Here is a 26,530-nt window from a genome sequence, read left to right on the forward strand (position 1 = left end):
TGAAAATACTGTTTCTTGTCTAACTTAAGCTTCTAACTAGTTTTTAAGTCTATGCACAAATGTCACCTTGTCTTTGAAACATTCAGTGAGCTTTATACATGGAATTTACACATTTACAGGTCTGCTTATTCTACCGCATAGATATCAACCATATATATCTATTACTGCGTGGAAAGCAATGTGCTGTTTCTTAGCCTTTCTGTCTCTTCTATTAGATTAATATTTCTCAAAGGAGACTATGGCATAATTATCTTCACATACTCTGTGTTGAGCATTGTGTCTCTCAAAGAAAAGGTGTTTAAAGTTTATACAAATTGAATGAGTTTTCTTTACATATTTGTCATGTTTTGTTTTTCACAAAAATACATATATTGTTTTGAGCTTCATAAGTGCAGTATAATAATTCTAGCATGGGTTAACTAATATTAGAGATTGAGCCACTATTTTCCTCAAAAATATCCATGAGGGAAAGGCTTAGACCCGGCTACAGTTTTACTGGAAAAGAAAGATGCATTTCAGAAGTGAGGCCCAGGTATAGAACTTATTTATCAGACACATGATCAAGAAGATTTTGTAATTCCCTGACTTTTCTTCTTTTCTTTTCTCCATAACCATGAGAAGTAGGTTTTCTTCTACCATGTGTTCCCTTTTACTGACAAATGGCATCCTAACTACAGTTCAAAAGCAACAAATCTGCCCAATGGAGAAACAGAAACGTTAAAAGTGTGTGCCAAAATAAAAGTTCTCTGTCGTTAATTATCTATTACCATTAAAGTAATAGAGAGCTACATGAAATAACTAGTCTTTACTAAGTACATGTGTATCATTTCTGGCTCTCTGCTTTCTCAGTGAAAATTTTGTTCTACCAAAACGTTCAGTATAAGTCACCGTGTTTTAGTAACGGACTGAATGTTCCGAACCAAGAGATGTTGAAGTGATAATGCATAGAGAGCCACTGTCAAGAAATAGACCTGTTTAATAAATATAAACACTGCATAGAACTACGGTCTAGATTCTATCACAAGCATCAACACTGGTTTTGTCATATTGTTGTGGGTAATTGTCAATTACACATGTTTGACACAATCTATGTTTAAGGATTAGATTTAGTCATTCATTTTTTTAATCAACTCACTGATTTGGAGTACTTATCAAATATTAGGAACTTGATACATTATGGGGCACTATAATATAAATAATAAATGGAATAGCTATGTTGTATGTCCAGTACTACCTCCATGGAGGATGCATTCTCGATTAGAAGGAACCAATCCCTCATTATTGATAAAGTACCCTAATTATATGTATGATACATTTGACCTAGGATTAGTAAAACATCTCATATGTGTGCAAGTAACAGGCCTAATCCCGTTTTATGTTGTTTGGTTTTTTGTTTTTTGCTTTTTGGTGTTTTGTTGGTGGTGGTGGTGGTGGTGGTTTGTTTAAATGCTATTCCAAAAAAATGAGATACCAATATATGGTTTCTATTCAAAGAAAGCTTTTATTCTAATTACAACGGAAATTTTCTACAATGTCATTAAAGTTGAAAATGTAAGAGGTATTATACAGTTCTTTAGTTATTTGGTCTCCAGGTGCAAGCATGATTAAGGGATATTGTAGAACCTGTAGGACATAGGGCCTATCTAGAGGAAATGTGTGTCACTGAGGTGGGTCTTGCAATTTGTATGTCTCACTGACTCTGGGCTAGCTCTCTCCTTCCTTTTATTGCCATATCAGCTTACGGCCCAACTACCATGAAACCACTGTGCCAATTCCACCATGATGACTGACTGGAAAGTAAAAAGGAATGGAAATAGATAACTACTCCCTCAAGTAACTTTTGTTATATATTCTGACATAGCAATGAGAAAAATAACTAATCCAAGTGGCCTTTACCTCAATTTACAAATTATTTCATAAAATAAGAATGATTGTAACTGATACCAAAGAGATTTTGTAAATGAACTTAAGAAAGCATAGTGAATAATTAAGCTAAAAACTTGAATAACTGGACAAAATGGAAAAAGATACAAAGAGACATTAAATATTGAAGGAAAAAAATCTGGAAGCTCTTCATAAACTAATAAATAGCAAGGACAATGAATTAGTAATATAAACAAGGAAATATCTAGAAAAAGACCGCATAAGTGAATTGTTCAAAATGCTTAGTGACGTCATCCAACACTTATCAAGCTCTTCCACAAATGATAGAGTAATGAACACTTCCAAATTCACTATTGATATCAGTTTAATTGTGCCACTGAAGCCACTGAAGCACATTTTTTAAAAAAGAAAAAAGTAGTATAAAATTAAATATCATTGTTGAACAAGAAAGCCAAAAATGCTCACCATAATAGTAATGGAAAAATTTACCACCGATTTAAGAGAGTTACGCATCATGACCATATTAAATTTATTATATCGATATAAGGATGTTTTATAATACACACATCAAAGACTTATATGAAGAAATGAAGAATCAACAACTGGTACCTCATAAAACTGCAAAGCTTCTGCAAGGCAAAGGACACTGTTATTAGGACAAACAGCAATGAACAGATTGGGAAAAGATCTTTATCAAACCCACGTCCAATAGAGAGCTAATATCCAATATATACAAAGAACTCAAGAAGGTAGACTCTAGAGAGCCAAATAGCCCTATTAAAAATGGGGTACAGATCCCGGCCCGCAGCAGCTCTCTGCTCCCAGACCCCGTGAGAGAGAGACCCAACCGCCTGGTCAGGTGGGCACTCCTGAGGCTGCAGAGCGGAAGAGACCACCAACACTGCTCACCCCTGCCCACATCCCTGGCCCAAGAGGAAACTCTATAAGGCCTCTGGGCTCCCGTGGGGGAGGGCCCAGGAGTGGCAGGACCCCTGCCTGAGACACCGCCAGAACCTGAAGGAAACAGACCGGATAAACAGTTCTCTGCACCCAAATCCCGTGGGAGGGAGAGCTAAGCCTTCAGAGAGGCAGACAAGCCTGGGAAACCAGAAGAGACTGCTCTCTGCACACACATCTCGGACGCCAGAGGACAAAGCCAAAGACCATCTGGAACCCTGGTGCACTGAAGCTCCCGGAAGGGGCGGCACAGGTCTTCCTGGTTGCTGCTGCTGCAGAGAGCCCGTGGGCAGCACCCCACGAGCGAACTCGAGCCTCGGGACCACAGGTAAGACCAAATTTTCTGCTGCAAGAAAGCTGCCTGGTGAACTCAAGACACAGGCCCACAGGAACAGCTGAAGACCTGTAGAGGGGAAAAACTACACGCCCGAAAGCAGAACACTCTGTCCCCATAACTGACTGAAAGAGAGGAAAACAGGTCTACAGCACTCCTGACACACAGGCTTATAGGACAGTCTAGCCACTGTCAGAAATAGCAGAACAAAGTAACACTAGAGATAATCTGATGGCGAGAGGCAAGCGCAGGAACCCAAGCAACAGAAACCAAGACTACATGGCTCCATCGGAGCCCAATTCTCCCATCAAAACAAACATGGAACATCCAAACACACCAGAAAAGCAAGATCTAGTTCCAAAATCATTTTTGATCATGATGCTGGAGGACTTCAAGAAAGACGTGAAGAACTCCCTTAGAGAAAAAGTAGAAGCCTACAGAGAGGAATCGCAAAAATGCCTGAAAGAATTCCAGGAAAACATAAATAAACAAGTAGAAGCCCATAGAGAGGAGACACAAAAATCCCTGAAAGAATTCCAGGAAAACATAAATAAACAAGTAGAAGCCCATAGAGAGGAGACACAAAAATCCCTGAAAGAATTCCAGGAAAACACAATCAAACAGTTGAAGGAATTAAAAATGGAAATAGAAGCAATCAAGAAAGAACACATGGAAACAACCCTGGATATAGAAAACCAAAAGAAGAGACAAGGAGCTGTAGATACAAGCTTCACCAACAGAATACAAGAGATGGAAGAGAGAATCTCAGGAGCAGAAGATTCCATAGAAATCATTGACTCAACTGTCAAAGATAATGTAAAGCAGAAAAAGCTACTGGTCCAAAACATACAGGAAATCCAGGACTCAATGAGAAGATCAAACCTAAGGATAATAGGTATAGAAGAGAGTGAAGACTCCCAGCTCAAAGGACCAGTAAATATCTTCAACAAAATCATAGAAGAAAACTTCCCTAACCTAAAAAAAGAGATACCCATAGACATACAAGAAGCCTACAGAACTCCAAATAGATTGGACCAGAAAAGAAACACCTCCCGTCACATAATTGTCAAAACACCAAACGCACAAAATAAAGAAAGAATATTAAAAGCAGTAAGGGAAAAAGGTCAAGTAACATATAAAGGCAGACCTATCAGAATCACACCAGACTTCTCGCCAGAAACTATGAAGGCCAGAAGATCCTGGACTGATGTCATACAGACCCTAAGAGAACACAAATGCCAGCCCAGGTTACTGTATCCAGCAAAACTCTCAATTAACATTGATGGAGAAACCAAGATATTTCATGACAAAACCAAATTTACACAATATCTTTCTACAAATCCAGCACTACAAAGGATAATAAATGGTAAAGCCCAACATAAGGAGGCAAGCTATACCCTAGAAGAAGCAAGAAACTAATCGTCTTGGCAACAAAACAAAGAGAATGAAAGCACACAAACATAACCTCACATCCAAATATGAATATAACGGGAAGCAATAATCACTATTCCTTAATATCTCTCAATATCAATGGCCTCAACTCCCCAATAAAAAGACATAGATTAACAAACTGGATACGCAACGAGGACCCTGCATTCTGCTGCCTACAGGAAACACACCTCAGAGACAAAGACAGACACTACCTCAGAGTGAAAGGCTGGAAAACAACTTTCCAAGCAAATGGTCAGAAGAAGCAACCCGGAGTAGCCATTCTAATATCAAATAAAATCAATTTCCAACTAAAAGTCATCAAAAAAGATAAGGAAAGACACTTCATATTCATCAAAGGAAAAATCCACCAAGATGAACTCTCAATCCTAAATATCTATGCCCCAAATACAAGGGCACCTACATACGTAAAAGAAACCTTACTAAAGCTCAAAACACACATTGCACCTCACACAATAATAGTGGGAGATTTCAACACCCCACTCTCATCAACGGACAGATCATGGAAACAGAAATTAAACAGTGATGTCGACAGACTAAGAGATGTCATGAGCCAAATGGACTTAACGGATATTTATAGAACATTCTATCCTAAAGCAAAAGGATATACCTTCTTCTCAGCTCCTCATGGTACTTTCTCCAAAATTGACCATATAATTGGTCAAAAAAACGGGCTTGAACAGGTACAGAAAGATTGAAATAATCCCATGCGTGCTATCGGACCACCACGGCCTAAAACTGGTCTTCAATAACAATAAGGGAAGAATGCCCACATATACGTGGAAATTGAATAATGCTCTACTCAATGATAACCTGGTCAAGGAAGAAATAAAGAAAGAAATTAAAAACTTTTTAGAATTTAATGAAAATGAAGGTACAACATACCCAAACTTATGGGACACAATGAAAGCTGTGCTAAGAGGAAAACTCATAGCTTGAGTGCCTGCAGAAAAAAACAGGAAAGAGCATATGTCAGCAGCTTGACAGCACACCTAAAAGCTCTAGAACAAAGAGAAGCAAATACACCCAGGAGGAGTAGAAGGCAGGAAATAATCAAACTCAGAGCTGAAATCAACCAAGTAGAAACAAAAAGGACCATAGAAAGAATCAACAGAAACAAAAGTTGGTTCTTTGAGAAAATCAACAAGATAGATAAACCCTTAGCCAGACTAATGAGAGGACACGGAGAGTGCGTCCAAATTAACAAAATCAGAAATGAAAAGGGAGACATAAGTACAGACTCGGAGGAAATTCAAAAAATCATCAGATCTTACTATAAAAGCCTATATTCAACAAAACTTTCTTCAGGAAATGGACAATTTCCTAGACAGATACCAGGTATCGAAGTTAAATCAGGAACAGATAACCAGTTAAACAACCCCATAACTCCTAAGGAAATAGAAGCAGTCATTAAAGGTCTCCCAACCAAAAAGAGCCCAGGTCCAGACGGGTTTAGTGCAGAATTCTATCAAACCTTCATAGAAGACCTCATACCAATATTATCCAAACTATTCCACAAAATTGAAACAGATGGAGCCCTACCGAATTCCTTCTACGAAGCCACAATTACTCTTATACCTAAACCACACAAAGACACAACAAAGAAAGAGAACTTCAGACCAATTTCCCTTATGAATATCGATGCAAAAATACTCAATAAAATTTTGGCAAACCGAATTCAAGAGCACATCAAAACAATCATCCACCATGATCAAGTAGGCTTCATCCCAGGCATGCAGGGATGGTTTAATATACGGAAAACCATCAATGTGATCCATTATATAAACAAACTGAAAGAACAGAACCACATGATCATTTCATTAGATGCTGAGAAAGCATTTGACAAAATTCAACACCCCTTCATGATAAAAGTCCTGGAAAGAATAGGAATTCAAGGCCCATACCTAAACATAGTAAAAGCCATATACAGCAAACCAGTTGCTAACATTAAACTAAATGGAGAGAAACTTGAAGCAATCCCACTAAAATCAGGGACTAGACAAGGCTGCCCACTCTCTCCCTACTTATTCAATATAATTCTTGAAGTTCTAGCCAGAGCAATCAGACAACAAAAGGAGATCAAGGGGATACAGATCGGAAAAGAAGAGGTCAAAATATCACTATTTGCAGATGACATGATAGTATATTTAAGTGATCCCAAAAGTTCCACCAGAGAACTACTAAAGCTGATAAAAAAACTTCAGCAAAGTGGCTGGGTATAAAATTAACTCAAATAAATCAGTTGCCTTCCTCTATACAAAAGAGAAACAAGCCGAGAAAGAAATTAGGGAAACGACACCCTTCATAATAGACCCAAATAATATAAAGTACCTCGGTGTGACTTTAACCAAGCAAGTAAAAGATCTGTACAATAAGAACTTCAAAACACTGAGGAAAGAAATTGAAGAAGACCTCAGAAGATGGAAAGATCTCCCATGCTCATGGATTGGCAGGATTAATATAGTAAAAATGGCCATTTTACCAAAAGCGATCTACAGATTCAATGCAATCCCCATCAAAATACCAATCCAATTCTTCAAAGAGTTAGACAGAACAATTTGCAAATTCATCTGGAATAACAAAAAACCCAGGATAGCTAAAGCTATCCTCAACAATAAAAGGTCTTCAGGGGGAATCACTATCCCTGAACTCAAGCAGTATTACAGAGCAATAGTGATAAAAACTGCATGGTATTGGTACAGAGACAGACAGATAGACCAATGGAATAGAATTGAAGACCCAGAAATGAACCCACACACCTATGGTCACTTGATTTTTGACAAAGGAGCCAAAACCATGCAATGGAAAAAAGATAGTATTTTCAGCAAATGGTGCTGGTTCAACTGGAGGGCAACATGTAGAAGAATGCAGATCGATCCATCCTTATCACCCTGTACAAAGCTTAAGTCCAAGTGGATCAAGGACCTCCACATCAAAGCAGACACACTGAAACTAATAGAAGAAAAACTAGGGAAGCATCTGGAACACATGGGCACTGGAAAAAATTTCCTGAACAAAACACCAATGGCTTATGCTCTAAGATCAAGAATCGACAAATGGGATCTCATAAAACTGCAAAGCTTCTGTAAGGCAAAGGACACTGTGGTTAGGACAAAACGGCAACCAACAGATTGGGAAAAGATCTTTACCAATCCTACAACAGATAGAGGCCTTATATCCAAAATATACAAAGAACTGAAGAAGTTAGACCGCAGGGAGACAAATAACCCTATTAAAAAATGGGGTTCAGAGCTAAACAAAGAATTCACAGCTGAGGAATGCCGAATGGCGGAGAAACACCTAAAGAAATGTTCAACATCTTTAGTCATAAGGGAAATGCAAATCAAAATAACCCTGAGATTTCACCTCACACCAGTGAGAATGGCTAAGATCAAAAACTCAGGTGACAGCAGATGCTGGCGAGGATGTGGAGAAAGAGGAACTCTCCTCCATTGTTGGTGGGATTGCAGACTGGTAAAACCATTCTGGAAATCAGTCTGGAGGTTCCTCAGAAAATTGGACATTGAACTGCCTGAGGATCCAGCTATACCTCTCTTGGGCATATACCCAAAAGATGCCTCAACATATAAAAGAGACACGTGCTCCACTATGTTCATCGCAGCCTTATTTATAATAGCCAGAAAATGGAAAGAACCCAGATGCCCTTCAACAGAGGAATGGATACAGAAAATGTGGTACATCTACACAATGGAATATTACTCAGCTATCAAAAACAACGAGTTTATGAAATTCGTAGGCAAATGGTTGGAACTGGAAAATATCATCCTGAGTGAGTTAACCCAATCACAGAAAGACATACATGGTATGCACTCATTGATAAGTGGCTATTAGCCCAAATGCTTGAATTACACTAGATCCCTAGAACAAACGAAACTCAAGACGGATGATCAAAATGTGAATGCTTCACTCCTTCTTTAAATGAGGAAAAAGAATACCCTTGGCAGGGAAGGGAGAGGCAAAGATTAAAACAGAGACTGAAGGAACACCCATTCAGAGCCTGCCCCACATGTGGCCCATACATATACAGCCACCCAATTAGACAAGATGGATGAAGCAAAGAAGTGCAGACCGACAGGAGCCGGATGTAGATCGCTCCTGAGAGACACAGCCAGAATACAGCAAATACAGAGCCAAATGCCAGCAGCAAACCACTGAACTGAGAATAGGTCCCCCGTTGAAGGAATCAGAGAAAGAACTGGAAGAGCTTCAAGGGGCTTGAGACCCCAAAAGTACAACAATGTCAAGCAACCAGAGCTTCCAGGGACTAAACCACTACCTAAAGACTGTACATGGACTGACCCTGGACTCTGACCCCATAGGTAGCAATGAATATCCTAGTAAGAGCACCAGTGGAAGGGGAAGCCCTGGGTCCTGCTAAGACTGAACCCCCAGTGAACTAGACTATGGGGGGAGGGCGGCAATGGGGGGAGGGTTGGGAGGGGAACACCCATAAGGAAGGGGAGGGGGGAGGGGGTTGTTTGCCCGGAAACCGGGAAAGGGAATAACACTTGAAATGTATATAAGAAATACTCAAGTTAATAAAAAAAATGGGGTACAGAGATAAACAAAGAATTCTCAACTGAGGAATATTGAATGGCTGAGAAACACCTAAAGAAATACTCAACATCCTTAGTCATCAGGGAAATGCAAATGAAAACAACCCTGAGATTCTACGTCACACCAGTCAGAATGGCTAGCATCAAAAACTCACGTGACAAAAGACGCTGGTGAGGATGTGGAGAAAGAGGAACACTCCTGCATTGTGGGTGGGATTGCAAGCTAGTATAACCACTTTTGAAATCAGTCTGGCAGTTTCTTAGAAAATTGTGTACCCAGCTACACCATTCCCCTGAACATATACCCAAATGATGCTCCAACATATATCCAGGACACATGCTCCACTATGTTCATAGCAGTCTTATTTATAATAGCCAGAAGCTGGAAAGAACCCAGATGCCCTTCAACAGCGGAATGGATACAGAAAATGTGGTACATCTACACAATGGAGTACTACTCAGCTCTTAAAAACAATGATTTCATGAAATTCATGGGCAAATGGATGGAACTAGAGAATATTGTCCTGACCAAGGGAACTCAATCACAAAAAACACACATGGTATGTATGCACTCACTGATAAGTGGATATTAGCCCAAAAGCTCAAATTACCCAAGATTCAATCTACAGACTACATGAAACTCAAGAAGAAGAATGACCAAAGTGTGGATGCTTCAGTCCTTCTTAGAAGGGGGAACAAAAATGAGGAGATATGGAGACAAAGTTTGGAGCAGAGACTGAAGAAATGGCCATTCAGAGCCTGCTCCACCCAAGGAATAAAACACCATTCAGAGTACACATGGACAGACAGACCCATGGCTCCAACTGTGTATGCAACAGAGGATGGCCTTGTTGGGCCCCAAAGCGAGGAGAAGCCCTTGCTAAGGATGAACTCCCCAGTGTAGGGAATGTAAGGGCAGGGAGGTGGAAACAGGTGGGTGGTTGGATGGGTTAAAGGGGAAAACATTTGAAATGTAAATTAAAAAAAACTATCCAATAAAAAATACAGACTGCTACATGTGTCACGAATTTTATAGAATGAATAATTTAATCATTTTATAGAAATTCTCATATCAATGCGTGCAAAAATGACAAGTTTTCTTATTTAAAATGCAATGAAATAGGTATGCAAGTAATTTATTGCAATTAAGTAAAATCTGTTTGTGAAAGGTCCAGTAGAGGAATCATATGGGATTGTAGAAAACTAAATGCAGTTAGTTTCTGTAAAATCAGTAAGAAGGCAATGAAGTGTGTCACTTGTCACATGTGTAGAAGGCCCACCAGATTTATCATACAGAATAGTGAAAAATCAGAGGCAGTTCCTCTAAAAGCAGGAAGAAAGGAAGGATGTGTGTCACTTGTGATCAACATTCTGATATTAGATTTCTAGGTAGAATAATAAGTCATCAATTTCCTTCACTATGTAATGGCACAGAGGACCTTGTGGAGCTTATGCAGTTAACTAAACCAATTACAGTTGAAGACATACTGCCTGTTCCACATACAGATCACATCAAAAGTACTCACTTTTAAAGAAACAATAGTGGTTGCTGGGCTAATGAGAGCTTGAAGTGGAAATTGCTTATCTGCCAGTCAAAGATTTCAGTTTCACAGGAATATATTTTAAAACTTTGATTCATATCCTTATAGGTAATGAACACTCATAAACTTATTAAAGGGGTAAAAATCATGTTGCTTCTACCAACATTAAAAATAATAGTTTTGCCGAAACTTCATTTTTTGCATACAAGTTTTTCAACTGAATTGATAGAACGGTATGAAATCATAAAAAATATTAAATCAGACTGAAAGTTTGTTTTGTCAGGGTTGATGTCATTTGTATAAAAAAAGATTTTGTTTATTGCTATTTTTGTTTTGCTCTAAGTTTTCTTTTTCTCTTTTGAAAATAGATTATTTTCATACAATATATTTTGGATATGGTTCCCCCTCCTTCTATGTATCCTAGTTCTTCCCAACTTAATATTCCAATTGATTGTCAAATTTTTCTGCATCTCCTTAGAAAAAAAAAGCATCTAAGGAATAATAATAAAATAAAAAATAGGATAAATAAAAAATGAACTGAAATATGACAAAACCTGTTTTAACTTTTCTGGAGTCAATAAATTACCTTTACCTGTGTATTCAAGATGAAATCCTGCAGCAGAGACACTGATGTCTGATTGGAAATTTAGGTATAAATTATTAGATGTGCTATTGAGAAGATGAGGTATTGTTGTCCCTGAAATGACAATTGAATAGTCAGGTCAAGGGTCATGTATTAAAGGCCACAGCAACAACAAAGAAATCAAGTAAACTTGTAAGCCATCAAGCCATTGTAAATAAAAGTGTGTCAAAACATTTGAGAAAGTTTAGTAAAAATATGTCCCTCTTTATCCCACTTTATTTCACTGTCACTGTCTCCAAGGAGAGTGATCTATGAAATGGCTTCAGATATTTCCTTAAAATTAAAAACAGACAGAAGGAAATAGTGTGGTCAAAAGTTGTTTTGAGTTTCACAAAAATTTCACTATCAAATGTGAGAGTTCAAAATAAAGTTTATTTAAAAATTTGCATGTAATCTTTAGACCATAGTAATGCAAGACCTTGTATAGGATTAGAGCAGATATTCACTAATTCACTTTTATTAATAAAATAGACAAATATTTCTTCACCAGATTGAACACTTGGTATTTCTTATATTCTGATAGCAAAGCTAGTGTTTAACTTTCCAAAAAATTCCCAGTTTTGAAAGAATATTAGCCTCCTTTTCATCAGATGTATTATAATGGATTTCTGAACTTTTGAAGCAAATGAACCTTGCTCCATCCAATTATTGAATTTAAAAATATAAAATATCTGCCTGAACAAATTAATCCCTGTCTATCAGAAAGTCTAAATACCCAACACAGTTTCAAACAGCAAGCATTGAAAATAACTATGGGTTCTATTCTGGGAAAAACAGCAAAGTAGATGTGTGTTCAGTGCTGTAAATATCCTGGTAATATTCATGGGGAATATTTCATAGGAGGAAATTCAGAGTAAATGTTTACCCTTGCTTTCAGATGCTTAAGATGCCCTAGTGACTGTTGGGGAAAATGGGAAGAATCACTTATAGGCTGCATCTTGATACTGAATTGTTTCCGACCTGACTGTATTCCTTGGCCCCATTCCTGCTGTCCAGGAAGCAGGATGTAAACAAAAGCCAGAAGGTCGGACCTGCCTTACGTCATAGAGCATCATGGTAATTAAGAGCTCTGGTGCTGGATGCTTTCCAGCTCGGTCCTGTTCTCCATCTAAATGCAGCTGAACAACCTCTGGCAGCATATGGCAATGACACACATCATCTATGCTGTTTGTGTAAAAGAATCATCACAAAAATCATCACATATTGGCAAACTATAGCTAGAATGCTGGAAAGCTTAAAAGAACATGTACCATTCCTGTCTATACTTTAAAACTTCTTATAAGTTAGGTCACGGTGTATGGTTCATAATTAAACCTAAAAGAGTTTGTGGCAAATGTTTTCCTTCTTTTTCTGTGTTGCTGGCTGTATTGTGATTTTAATGAACTCTGATTTCTTTTTTACCTGAATAACTTCCCAGTCTCGGTGCATTGTTGTCTCCCCCATCATAGAAGTCCAGAGAGTCCCAGTTGTGTTCCGTAGCAAAGCTAACAATTTGTACCTATGAGAAAACAGTCTCTGGTGAAGCCTAATGCTTCCAAGCAGATCGACAGCCTAGAAGTACCACTAGAAAACAGATCACAAGCTCGGGCAACATCCCTGCTGTTCTCATAGATGGATCAACAAAATCTGATTTGGGACAGTCTACATAAACTAATTTGCATGAGAAAAGTCTTATGGAGCAGATGGCAGGGCGCATGATGGATATAACACGGAGGCTGACATCTCCATTTCAGAACATATTGTTACGAAATGTTTTGGCTTAATTGGTAGGAATTCAAATTCATTTTCTAAATAACTAGCTAACATTAATGCTTTGGAGTAATAGACTTCTGTCAGTGGCTCGATTCTCTCTTTGCTTTGCTGTAAGAAAATAAACAAATCTGTGACTCACAAGCACAGAGGACTTTACAATGCACTTTCAGTAGGCTTATTCTTGAACTTACTTCCATGTATAAAATCCATTCAAGTTTTGCCTTTAGTATTTACATTACTGTCAATATAGGCAGCCACAGGCAGCATTTTATAATAGATTTGTATGGATCTTTCAAAGACTACTTTTATTAATGTAGTCAAAATAGAAGTCACCTTGAAGATCCCTCGTGTGAGGAGGCAAATACGGGGCTACGATTCTGTGTCTATTAAATTTTATTTAAAGAAACAGACATGTGCTATTTTGTTGTACCTCACTTGGCACAGTATGAGGTTTCCAGGAACCCATGAAACTCACAACTGTGGATTCCATTCTGTTCTTTATAGACTGCTTTGTAGCTTTCAAAAAGGAAAGGGAAACTTTTATTAGAATGCATTCATTTTAACTAACTGGATTCTGTTGTAAGTGTAGGCACTCATTTGCTACACAGTTATGACAATTCCACTCATTAAACAGTTCTTTTTCTGCAAAACAGCCCTTCATCACTCTCCTATTCAAGTGGATCCTGGCACGGCTGCTCCAGGGGTGAGTGCCACATGGCAGGAGATATCCTGCCTGCATGATTGGCACCTGATCTAATGCGCTGTTCCAGAACAACAAGGATTAAAGCTCCAACCATTACTTTCTTAAACAATAATTCATTCCCAATTATTTTCTGAATTTTTCTTTTCTTCATTCCAGTGTAAGAAAACATTGTGCTGTGCTAAAAATACCTTGTAAAGATTCATGCAGGAGTTGACTTTTGATCTGAGCTGAAGGTAATGAGAAGCTTGTAAGGGAAGGAAATTATTAAGTGTGTGAAACGGTGGATGAATCAAACCATGATCTGGACTCAGTGAACTCTCAGTAATCCAATTTAGCCACAGTGGAGAGAATCTTTATGTAAGCGGAAAGCTGAATGCACGGTTAGAAGCCCAATAGAACACAGACAAGGAGTGAGGCTTAACGATAAATACAATAAACACAAGTCAGGGTCACTGGGTCTGAGACTTCCTGGTACCCTCTACCTTCACATGTTTAAATGCCTACAGATGCTGTCAATCTTGTGGTTCAAATTCATCACAAAAGTTATTGTGAGCACATTTTGTAATTCACAGATTCGCTAAAATGTAAGCTAGATATTGTGTATTAAAAGCTAAATGTGTAGTATAAATTGAAAGCTCAGAATCTTAGCTGAGAAAAGTGAGGGGGGAGAGAGAGAGAGTGATTAAATACTAAACACTAGCAAAAATAATTATGCACTTGAACGTATAATTATGCCTTCAGCTTTCCACTACAGGATTGCAAAGTGGGAGGGGGAAAATAATCAAGACTTCAAGTGCAGAACTGAATTGGAGGTGAGAACAAGAAATGTAAAAGTGAAGCACTGTACAGCCAAACTAGATAGGATACAGAAGAGGCACAGCAAAATTCTTGGTGTTACATATGTTGACATGAGGGAAATCACTGGATCCTATGTGATGTAAACAAGAGACTGAAACAAGATATTCAAGAACAATTTCTGTTTTCCCCTGAGTTATTCAGGACACAGAAGCAGAAGGACAAAATATAAGCACCCGTAGGTATGCCTACTACACATAAGAGGGGAGGAACATTAATCAGTTCTGGATTTTTTTCACCATATTTAAGAAACAACAGACCCTAATATGAGGAGCTTATAAATATTACCTTATTTGTGGGTGTGAGATGCACCTTTTAGAAGCAACTAAATGGAAAACCTTGAGATACATGAAAAAAATTTAGTGAAAAAATGTAAAGGTAGATGAGAAAGAAAATCATCCACAGAAGCAAGAAACAGACTGATGTGACCAAAAGCAAAGAATTATATGTGCTATTCAGTGTTGGAAGTAGCATATTAAGAAATCTCCCAGGGACTAAGCCACTACCCAAAGACTATACATGGACTGACCCTGGACTCTGACCTCATAGGTAGCAATGAATATCCTAGTAAGAGCACCAGTGGAAGGGGAAGCCCTTGGTCCTGCCAAGACTGAACCCCCAGTGAACGTGATTGTTGGGGGGATGGCGGTAATGGGGGGAGGATGGGGAGGGGAACACCCATATAGAAGGGAAGGGGGAGTGGTTAGGGGAATGTTAGCCTGGAAACCTGGAAAGGGAATAACAATCAAAATGTAAATAAGAAATACTCAAGTTAATAAAGAAAAAAGAAAGAAATCTCCCAGAGACCTGGAATAAGAAACTATATATTGCTAGTTTGGTATTTGTATACTGAAACAAGATTTAGATACTCAATTCTAGTTTGTTGAGAAGATAATATTCTAGTTGTTAAATAGCTATTCAGTTCATGGTGATATCTTACTGTATTCACGAACATCTGATACCATTTGTGACTGAGAGTCTAAGAAATATAGCTTGATATAATAAAACAATATTGAGTGTAGAATATGAAATGGCCAGAAAAACTAGCAGGCCGTGTTCTGGAATTTGTTATGCAAGTTAATGACTGAGAAAGTCAAATAAGAGACAACAGAAGTCTATAGTTTTATTTCAGTCTTTTGGGAAGTTTTGAATAAAACTAGCCATCATGGCTGAAGGATAGCTTTGTGGTATAGTATTTTGGATAATCTTGGTCAACTTCAAGAAATATCATATATATATATATATATATATATATATATATATATATATATATATATATATATGGCTAGAACCTCAATTAAGAAAATGCTTCCATAAGATTGGAGTGTAAGTAAGCCCATAGGGTGTTTTCTTAATTAGTGATTGGCATGTGAGGACTCCAACCATTGTAGTATTACTACAATACCTACATCCAGTGTAGGTATTGTATGTAGATGATGGTCTTGTCTGCCATGTCCTCTGCATCAGATCTTGCTTCCATGTTCTTGCGCTGTTTGAGTTTCTGTCTTGACATCGTTTGATGATGAATAGTAATATGTAAGTGTAAACCAAATAAACCCTTTCAGACCATGTTGATTTTGATTGTGTTCATTGCAGCAATAGAAATCCTAACTTTATCCCTTTACTCTGGAATCATAGGAACTTAGTAAATCTATGTTGGTAATAATTATGCAACCAGTATTTTTTCGTGAGTTCATAAATAACTCTCTTCTTAAGTCCAGCCCCTTGGAAGCTGTCCCTGTACATTTTGATAAAATAAAGAGGAAAATAAAGGAATCTATCAATTCTAGCAAACATAGCAAATCATGTTAATATGAAAGACGGATCTTTCTGTTTACATTTTTTTCCAAAGAACTGTCAATAATAAAATATTGGCTATTTTAGAACCTTTTCTGATTTTTTCTACCAAAGCCTAATTCATTTCATACCAGATCATAACACAGTTTTTAACACATACATGTTTAGTTCTATTACCCAAGTTAAATGTTTCTTAAACCTACATATTACTTATTGAACAGAAATATAGTCACATTTAAAACATAAAAAAATACACTATGATATGTCCACTAACAGAGTCCACATGGGGGCTTATTTTTCAAGGTGATAAACAGTTCTGCATAGTATTTAAGAATCCAGTATACATGTCATGCTATGAGATTTCTAAATACTCTGCTAAACTCAGCTTCTGTTTTCTAGGTTGAGTCAATAAATAAAGTGCTTTCTAAGTAAAGATTTTATATTGGCATTGACATGTACAGTTTTGAGGGTATTAGCTCAAGGCAAGGGATATATCACAGTTTTTTCTCTAGATATTTTATTAGTTTATTATGCACTTCTAACTCTCCAAAATTGTTCCAAATCCACTGTTTGAGGAGGTGTCCGTTGACTTTTCTAAAAATATTTGCTGAGTATGTGTCAAAACCATCTTGGCTACTGCTCTCAGCAGCTTATAGCCAACTAATCGGAAAATCTGATTGGTGTTCTAATAAAAACATATAGGAAGAAATTTAACCTTTGATCTAGTTTCTAGAAGGTTTGTCACAGAAATATGTTTCAGACAGAAATGAGAGTAAGGTAAAGGCAAATAAGGAGAGAGATGCTGGCTACTATCAAAGACAAAGGAAATGACATTCAGGGTGTCCACAGGACACCGGATGTCACGCCATTACAGAAATGGATGCTGTGAATACAACAATCATTAAGAAATGAGAACTGAGCACAGAAGAACATGCCATGGTGAAGTTTTAAGATGGTGGGGAAACGCAGGTGCCATGAGTAAGAAAGTGATAGCATGAGGTTTTAATTTTCAGAAGCTTTTGGTTGGTTGGTTGGTTGGTTGGTTGGTTGGTTGGTTGGTTGGTTGGTTTTTTATTCATTTTGTCAGGAATAGACTGAAGAGAATGTGTCTGGACCAAGGATAAAACCCACTTGATCTTTTGTGGTAAAATCATAAATGGAATTAGAATCCTGTGAAAGACAGTCTTGGTGCAGTTTGTTAGGCAGAGTGTAAGTCAGAGTAACATTCAAGATTTTTGTTTTGAAAAGTAAGTGGGGGGTTGGAGAATGGCTCAGTGGTTAAGAGCACTGACTGCTCTTCCAGAGGTCCTGAGTTTAAGTCCAAGCAACAATATGGTGGCTCTCAACCATCTGATATGAAATCTGATGCCCTCTTCTGGTTTGTCTGAAGAAAGCTACAGTGTATTTGTATATAATAAATAAATCTTTAAAAAAGAAAAGTAAGTGGAATTAAAGAAATCCTCATGTAGAGAATTATATAAAAACTATGAATATTGAGGTATGCTGAGAGAGAGAGAGAGAGAGAGAGAGAGAGAGAGAGAGAGAGAGAGAGAGAGAGAAGGATGGAGAAATTAAGAGAAAAAATCATAAAATTACAATTGGATAATTTAGCAGTAAATTTACCTGTAAATACCCCATGGCTAGTTTAGATAGTGTAAATCTGGGATTAGAGATGTAGACTTCCTATATTGGTCCAAACACTATCATTAATTCTGTCTATATTTAAAAGGGAGAGGGGTTTTGCTTTTTATGTTTTCATTTTTGGCATTTGTTTTTGCTTTTATTATCTGTTATTATTCAACTCATGTTTAGCTCATAACAGTCACTGGGATCATAGAAGTAAATAGTTTGCAAAGAAGATGACATAACCTGAAGTATATGGATACTCTTGAGAACATGAGTATCTGAATGATGGGTTGACATTAAAGAAAAGACAAGGTTAAATATAGAAGCAGGTAATTCAGGTGACTACGATCCATGAAAATATTGATGTAATAACTAAAGCAGGAAGACGTGTTTAGTGAGTGACAGGAGAATCTGTAATGTTAAACTGTGTCATCTCAATGCACAGATCAGCAATGCAAAGGACTTAATCATCCAGGTGTTCATGGGAGAACAGTATGATTAGAGCGTTAGGTACTAAAGGCACACTGCAGCGTACCAAAAATAGGACATGGTAGTAGAGAAATAGCTGATAACATATAAATAATCACAGACATCCATCATTCCTTATAAATGAATGAGCTAATAGCAGTTCTATGTGATTCTCATTGCAGAGTACAACCGTAGGTATGTACAATCCTGAAGACTTTGTTTAATCCTGATTTTTCTCTCACAATGTCTATTTGGGAGAAAAGCAGACAAGGATCATGAAAGGAAGGAAGAAAAGATGGCTCAAAGAGGATAAGGGCATAGTAGAATATATATGGTTGGATAGCAAATGAATAGAAAGAGATTTGCAGTGGGATAAAGGTTTAAGTAAGAAATGGGGGAGAGGACAGAAAAACGGCTAGGCTAAAGCTAAGGGAGTATAAAAGGCTTTGTGAAAACCCACTTCTTTTTCAGCTAATTATATATGTACATCTGACTACATATGAGATCAGAGGTGTATTGCATTGAGAACAATACTGCTCCCCAAAATACTATGGGACACCACCCTATAAATCACTAGTTGTAGAAGCCCACTGCAGAGGCCTCTTATAATAGGGAAGGTCATTGCTAATGTGCTTGCTTAATCATAGAACTGGATGATACAACCCTACATCTGCAGACACCACACTGGCTTATAGCACATAGAAACATCAATCTCAAACTAACTAGGAACATTTCCTGCTGGATACGTTTCATAGTACTGGAACTATCCCATGCAGGGTTCTGGATGCAAAACAAAATAATTGTTTTTATTCAACAATAAATTCTGCATGCTGCAATATCAACCTGCCTGGATTGATATATTCACTGCTGCATTATTGGAATGGCAGTCACTGGGTAGTCAAATGTTTCCTGATAGGATTCCAGGTCAGTCCTCAGAGGGAATTTGTGCCTGCTACAGTGAAACTAGTCAAAAGCTCCAGTATAGGGAGGTCGCTGGCCCTAGTAGGAACCTATTCCTGCTGTTTTACTGAATTCTTATGTTGTCGAATTCCCTGATAAATAGTTATCTTTATGCTCACATGTTACGGATGCTCTCAACTGTTTTAAAGAATCATGCTTTTTCAGTGATTCTGATAGGATTTCATATCTGAACAAAGAGCTAAGAATAAGTGGCTATGAATGAGGAAGAGTGCTCAACTCTAGATGGGACATCTATTTCAACCCCACCCCCAGAGCTTAGGGAACCTTTAAAAGTCAGGGGTAAGAAGAATGTAAAGGTCTAAGGAGAGGGAACACTCCTGTGGAATAATGGAGACATTGTATATATCAACTCACAGCAGCTATTTTTACCTACATGAGACCTATGTAAGATCAAACCATTCAAGATTCCCGTGTGGAAGGAGAGGTTCCTGAGGCTCTTTCCCTACCTGAAAGCTATTGAAAGTTGATAGCTGTTAAGGGTGGGTGTTGACAGCTTGCCAATGCTGTAGGAGATATTACACACCCATAGTTATCTTTAATGTTTTTGTAGTCATGATTTTGTGTATTTATCTACCTCTCTCTTTCTCTCCCTTTCCCTCTCCCCCTCCCTCTCCCTCTCCTTCTCCCCCCCTCTGCGCATGCATGTGTGTGTGTGTTTGTGTGTGTGTATGTGTGTGTGTGTGTGTGTGTGTGTGTGTGTGCTTAAACTTTGTCAGCACCACAGTGTACATCTGAAGGTGATTTGCCGTAGCTGATTATCTCTTTCTTTCCTGTGAGAGCAGGGCTCTAAGTCAGACCATTAGGCTTGGCAGTGAGTACGTTCACGTGTTCATCTATCTAGCAACCCTTAATTTAATAGCCTGAAAATATAACATTTAGTTTTGTGCCGTCAATTGTCATGTTTTGATATTAATACCTATTGTGTGGGTCTTTTTTAGGTTATCTTCACAATGTCCTACTCTGAAGATTTATTCTTAGATAGCAGTGTTCAAAATTGGTGCCTTTAAGAGGTGATTGCATCTTGAGGGCTCTAATCTCTTCAATTGATTAGTTCACATATGCGTTCATAAGTCATTGGGCTATTCAGAAATATGAAACTTTAGGAGATGGGTTCGACTTACAGTAAGTTACTGGAAACGTGTCTGTGGAAAACTCATCTTCACCCTAGCTTTGCCTGTTCTTTGAAGAAAATAATCTGGGCCAGAGATTATTCTGTAGGATCTCTGATGCACAAAACCATTGAGCTCCTTATCTCAAGATTCTATTATGTGAAATAGAAGATTTTGGTATATTTTTGTTATTGTCTTCTTGAAAACTGGATTCTGCTGTGCTTTCAGGTAAAAATATTAATAGTAAATATATTCCTTTTTTTTGTCAATACAACTATTTGCTGAACTTTACGAAATAATATTCATTCTGTCATTGCTGAAAATACTAATTCTAGTGTAAAATGAAAAAACAAAGCAAAGTAAATAAATATCCTTACTTGAATGCCAGCTCCCTCTGGCACTGTGATCTTCCAAACACAATTCAAATTGTTGTCATAAGGCTCAGGATATCCAGGAGACAAAATAGTCCCTTTGCGCTTAGTTAAAATTCCCCCACAAGGCACTGAAAGTTAAGCAGCATGAAAGCCAGTTAATTCTACTGAAAAAGATTACACTAAGACAAAGGTCAGACAAAAGTCTCCAACACAGAACAGTCTTGTAAACAAAACCACATCACATTATGTTTTAAGACTCAAATTTATCACAAAAATACCTACAGAAATTAATTGTACAGCATTCATAAGCAAATAACTAAAGTCACACAGTTATGACTATCATATGTGTTATCATCTCTAAAACTTAATTGAAAGTATTTCTCACACAGAGAAAATAAAAAGTGAATTAAGCTAGATCAACACTTACATACAGATAGAGAATTTTCTTACTTACTTTTATTTGGTACCTTCTTTATTATTCTTGGGGTTTGGGGGTAATGAAATCTTTTAAAAACTAATATTGATCTTGGTAGTAATTACAATGAAAACATTCAATTAGTCCACTCCATATGACAAGAATAATAACTGTTGAATTTAAATTTATTTAAGTCTCCAATAGTCCAAACAGACTGTAAAAACATTTTTCTTCTTGCTGTAACTGAGGGAACAGAGTCGTTAGAGGTCAAAAGATCTCAGAGCAAGTGATGAACCTAGAATTTGCATCCTTGATTTTGGTTCAAAGTCATGTTCCTCAGTGGGAGGAAGATATTTCATGCAGCTTTTATCAGCTGATCTCTTAATAGAAAGAACAGTACATTCTATATTCTTGCTCTTAAGTCTATGCTGAAGTTGAGATTCCAAGCACTTTCAGAATGTACTGATTGGAGGTTTCTTGTCATAAGTGGCCTTTGCAGATTCTGGGCATTGCCTAATTCAAAACTCATGGATTTTTGGTGCCTTAAGAAAGTCCTTCCAATTCTTTGGAATATAAATGTCTCAATCCACAAAATGGAAACACTACTGGTTACAAAATACTTTTTCAGAAAATGCACAGTATTACTTACATAAAGAAACAAGTCCATTGATTAAAATGTAATAAATAATTGACAAATTACATTCTTTTAGTTACAACTATCATTATGTTGTATAACACAGTACTTTGCCAATTGACCATTTTTCTGGTTTGACTATAATGGTAGCAATAAATAAAAAATAGAATAAAAACATTTTATCCATGAGAGAAAGGAAAAGAGACAGACAGACAGAGACATAGAATAGAAAAGGAAAGACATATGCGAGGTGTGAGGATGTCTTTGGGTATCTTGTGCTTGCTCACTCTCTCACCCTCCTCTCCTCTCCTCTCCCCTCCCCTCTCCTCCTCTTCCTCCTGTTTCTCCTTTCTCTCCCTCCCTCCCTTCCTCCTCCCCCCCCTCTCTCTCTGATGCTCTGTTGTTTGATATTAAGCCATCTCTGTTCTCTAAGAACCTACTTAGGTTATAACAATATACAGGCTTTTATGTCAGGTTGAGGCTGGGATTCAAAGGAAGGCTCTTTTGCTTGTAAACAAACATGTTGTACCTATATGCCACATTGTCTTCACACACATATTTAAAAACAATTTTAAATGAATGAATCACACTTTTGTGACACTTTTCAAGTCAAATGAAAAAAAATCCAAAGTACTTGCTCAAAAACTATACTACAAGATATTAACTGAGTAGCAATTATTAAAGTCACTATTGTTTTTTAAATTATTTTATTTTATATTTATCTATGTGAGCACACATTTTTGTGTGGATGACCTCAGGAGTCTGGAAGATAGTGTCAAATCCCATAAAACTAGAGTTATACTTGTTTGTGGGTGGATACCTCTTCTGTCAGATCAGCAAGCATTCTTAACCACTGAGCTTATGTTCAGAAGCCATCTGTTATTTTCTTATACTACATTTCCAGGATTAAACACAAAGTCATTTAAATTGGTCAGAGAGTATTTTGCACCTTTAAAAATATCAACGACTCTTATATAAGTCTCAAAAATATCCTGAAAGAATTAAACAAAGAGTCATAAAATAAATACTTGCTCCAAAATTAAATAGATGATAGATAGATAGATAGATAGATAGATAGATAGATAGATAGAAAGAAAGAAAGAAAAAAGGAAAGAAAGAAAGAAAAAGAAAGAAAAGTAATGAAAGAAGGAAAAATGGCTCAAAGTTCATTCTGGTGCTCAGATGAATTAAAACACTACATTTCTTCTCTTACATCTTTATACTATTCTCATTTTCCTTGCCTGACATATTGTGTTCATCATAGCACTGGCCTTCCCTGAATAATTTATATATAATACATACTCCCAAGTTTCTGTCAAAATGATCTTTCTAAAGTTATAAAATGACTAGAAAAAAAATCCCCATACCTTAATCTTCCACATAAATATACTGCATTTCTTTAGCCTTTCACTTTCTAATTAATCACCTTCCCTCAGTGACTACATTTGCTTCCATATCTTTTGTAAACACTAAGTGCTTACCTCTAACCATACCTTTTCTGCGATATCAATATCAGTCAGCCCTTCAAAATTCAAATATATAAACACCTCAGCTGTTCTCTCCCACCAGTCACCCACCATAACCTTAGGTCATAAAACTAAGACTCATCCTGACTTCTCTGTCTTAATCTCACATTTTATAGTTCTATCCACATTCAGTCTCTCAACAAATCCTATAACTCTCTTAAAATGTAGGCTCAGACTAACAGCATTTCTCAGCCAGGAAAAATTGCCGCAATGAAAGCCATATGATTGATTTCCACAGAACCCAGTTTAAATAAAGGTGGTGCAGATGTGCCACCTTTACCCCAGCACATCTTTTAGGCTGGACATAGTGTAGGCTGCAGACATTGTGAGAGTGGCCAACCAATTGCTGTTCCAGCTTGAAACCCATGCCACTGGATAGAATCCACCCCCGAGACTGCTTGGAGATCCAGGACTCAAAGCTAGCCCAGGGACCTAGGATAGAACCACACACGACTGGTAAAAACAAAACCAAACAAGACAAAAATAACAGCAAAAGCCCATGAAATCATTGTTAATTATATTCTGCTGTATTTATAGATTGTCATCAAAGAGGAATACAGAGACCCATAGCCAAACGTTAATTAAGCTCAAGGTATCCCACGGAAGAAGGGAAGGAAGGATTGTAGGAGCCAGAAGGGTCAAGTACAGCAAGGAAAGCCTTCATCATCAACTGGACTCAAATGGGGCTCACAGAAACTGAACCCCAAGCAGGGAACTTGTGTGGGTATGACCTAGACCACCCGTGTGGGGCGTGTGTGTGTGTGTGTGTGTATAGTGTATGTATAGTGTGTGTATAGTTTTGTGTTCTTGTAGGACTCCTGACAATCTCTAACTCTTTTGTCTGTGTTTTGGACCCTTTCATCCTTCAGGGTTGCCCTGTCTATTGTGGGTTGGCCTGGTGCTGTTTGTATTCTGATTTTCATACTGGTTCCTCAAAGGGGGTTGTCCCCAAGGAGTGTCATGTACTCAGGTGATGCCATGTGAACCTTCTCCCATTCTAACTGCCTGATAAAAGGCTAAATAAAGCCTTTGACTAGGCAATGGAAGGAAAAGGTGAGATTGAAGGATCCAGAGCTGTGGGCAGGTGGAGGAGAGGAGGAGAGTACAGGAGAAAGAGAGGACAGAGGAAGAGGAGGAGAAGCTGCGATGAACCAGAACTGTGTGTGTGGGTGTGTGGGAGAAACCTCAAGTAGCAAGGGGTCTTATAACTGGGGAATAACATAGTATAATGCTAGATCTACCCAATAAAGGCATATAGCTTATAATCATAATATCTGAATTGTGTGTGTTTTTTTTCTCCTGCCCCCCACCCCCCACCCCTACCTGTGTGTTTTTTTTATATGAGCTTATTAGCATTGGAAATTCCAGTAACATTTGCCCACTCTTAATATGAGGAAAGGTACATATTGTTATTGCAACTTCATATTTCATATTGGGTTGATATCCATGGGAGGCAGGTCCTTTTCTGGAGGGAAAGGAAGGAGTAGTAGATGTGGGACAGGGCAAGGGAGAAGTGGATAAAGAGGCCAAGAGGATAGAGGGGAATTTCAATCAAGTTGTAAAAAATAATTTTTTTAAATGCAGATGATCTGGCCTGCGGCTGCAGTCCTAGCACTCCTTTAGCAGGTCACAGGGCAGACAGAGGTCAGAATCTCATGGAACTGGAGTGCACAAAGCAGGAACAAATAAGAGCAAGTTTCAAGGAGGTTTAGAGCAGAATGAACCTGCACTGACTCATGTACACACACATACACACACACATGTACACACACGTACACATGCACACACGCATATAGACATACACTCGATAAATAAGTTAACAAAAAGTGTACTCAGACTCTTGGTAAATATCATCTCCATGACTCTGGTCTTCCGACGTAAATTGCCTTCCCCTCTCTTCTTCACTACAGTGATAGACGCACACTTAGTTTTATGACTTCAACTCTGATCTTTCACTAGAAGTGAGTTTTCAGAAACTTATCAAGATCACGTCACAGTCCACTCAGTGACTCCCTACACTATTGAGTTTGCACCTAAGTGGACTTCAAGGATCCCTATCTTTGTTGCCTCTCTGTCTGAACCATCTCTCTTTTTTATTCCTCCTTTATATTTAATCTTTTATTTTCTTTGCACTCCAGATTTTATTCCCCTCCCAGTCCACCTTCCAAACTCCAACTTTTCTACTATTCCACTATTCCACATCTCATACCTCCCACACACACCTCCCCCACCTACCTTCCCCACCCAACCAGATCTCTAGACTCCCTGGGGCCTCCAGTCTCTTGAGGGCTAAGTGCATCTTCTCCGACTGAACCCAGACCCACCAAGACAATCCTCTGCTGTAGTTGTTGAGAGCCTCATATCAGCTGGTGTATGCTACTGGGTTGGTGCTGACCCATCTCTTACGAAAACTGGAAACCTTCGTTTGTTTGTGCGTACCTGTGGCAGTTTTTTACTTCTTATACTTCATATAAATTTATTCATAATCGCTATTTAACACTATATTTAATAAATCTTTCCTGAGTGTATGTAAACGAATAAGCCAATAAAGAAATAAGAGCTTTAGTCGTGTTTAAAAGTACAAGCTTATGCACGCACGAACACACACACACACACACACACACACACACACACACACACGCCTTCATAAATTTCGCACTCTAATAAAAATGAAAGAGATAGATAGATGATGTCATTATCATGGAGACCCATCAAGGGACCTTAATTCTGGGTCTAGAGGGCACTTGAATAACAGGGATGGGATAAGCAGCTAATTAAAGGCTTTTCCCCTAAGGTTTGTAGGTGGTAGCTTCAGGGCCTTTTCAAAAGAGACCTCCTACTGACTGAAGTCCTGCTACCTAAGGCCTTGTATTGTCAAAGCCATTAGTGGCTGCAGGGGGTTATT

General features: G+C 37.9%; 1 protein-coding gene across 1 annotated transcript in view; it reads right to left on the bottom strand.

Moving 5' to 3' along the window:
- Positions 1-26,530, bottom strand: part of Csmd3 (CUB and Sushi multiple domains 3) — a 1,310,498-nt gene that overhangs the window by 156,402 nt on the left and 1,127,566 nt on the right. Inside the window, exons 36-38 of the mRNA XM_087559497.1 lie at positions 21,054-21,178; positions 12,787-12,883; positions 11,335-11,439 (exon numbers count right to left, since the gene is read on the bottom strand). Coding sequence (XP_087415623.1) covers positions 11,335-11,439; positions 12,787-12,883; positions 21,054-21,178 — 327 coding nt within the window. The remainder of the gene's footprint in view (positions 1-11,334; positions 11,440-12,786; positions 12,884-21,053; positions 21,179-26,530) is intronic.

This window comes from Rattus norvegicus, chromosome 7, assembly GCF_021556685.1.
Source record: "Rattus norvegicus strain SHRSP/BbbUtx chromosome 7, alternate assembly SHRSP_T2T, whole genome shotgun sequence".
Taxonomy (NCBI): Eukaryota; Metazoa; Chordata; class Mammalia; order Rodentia; family Muridae; genus Rattus; species Rattus norvegicus.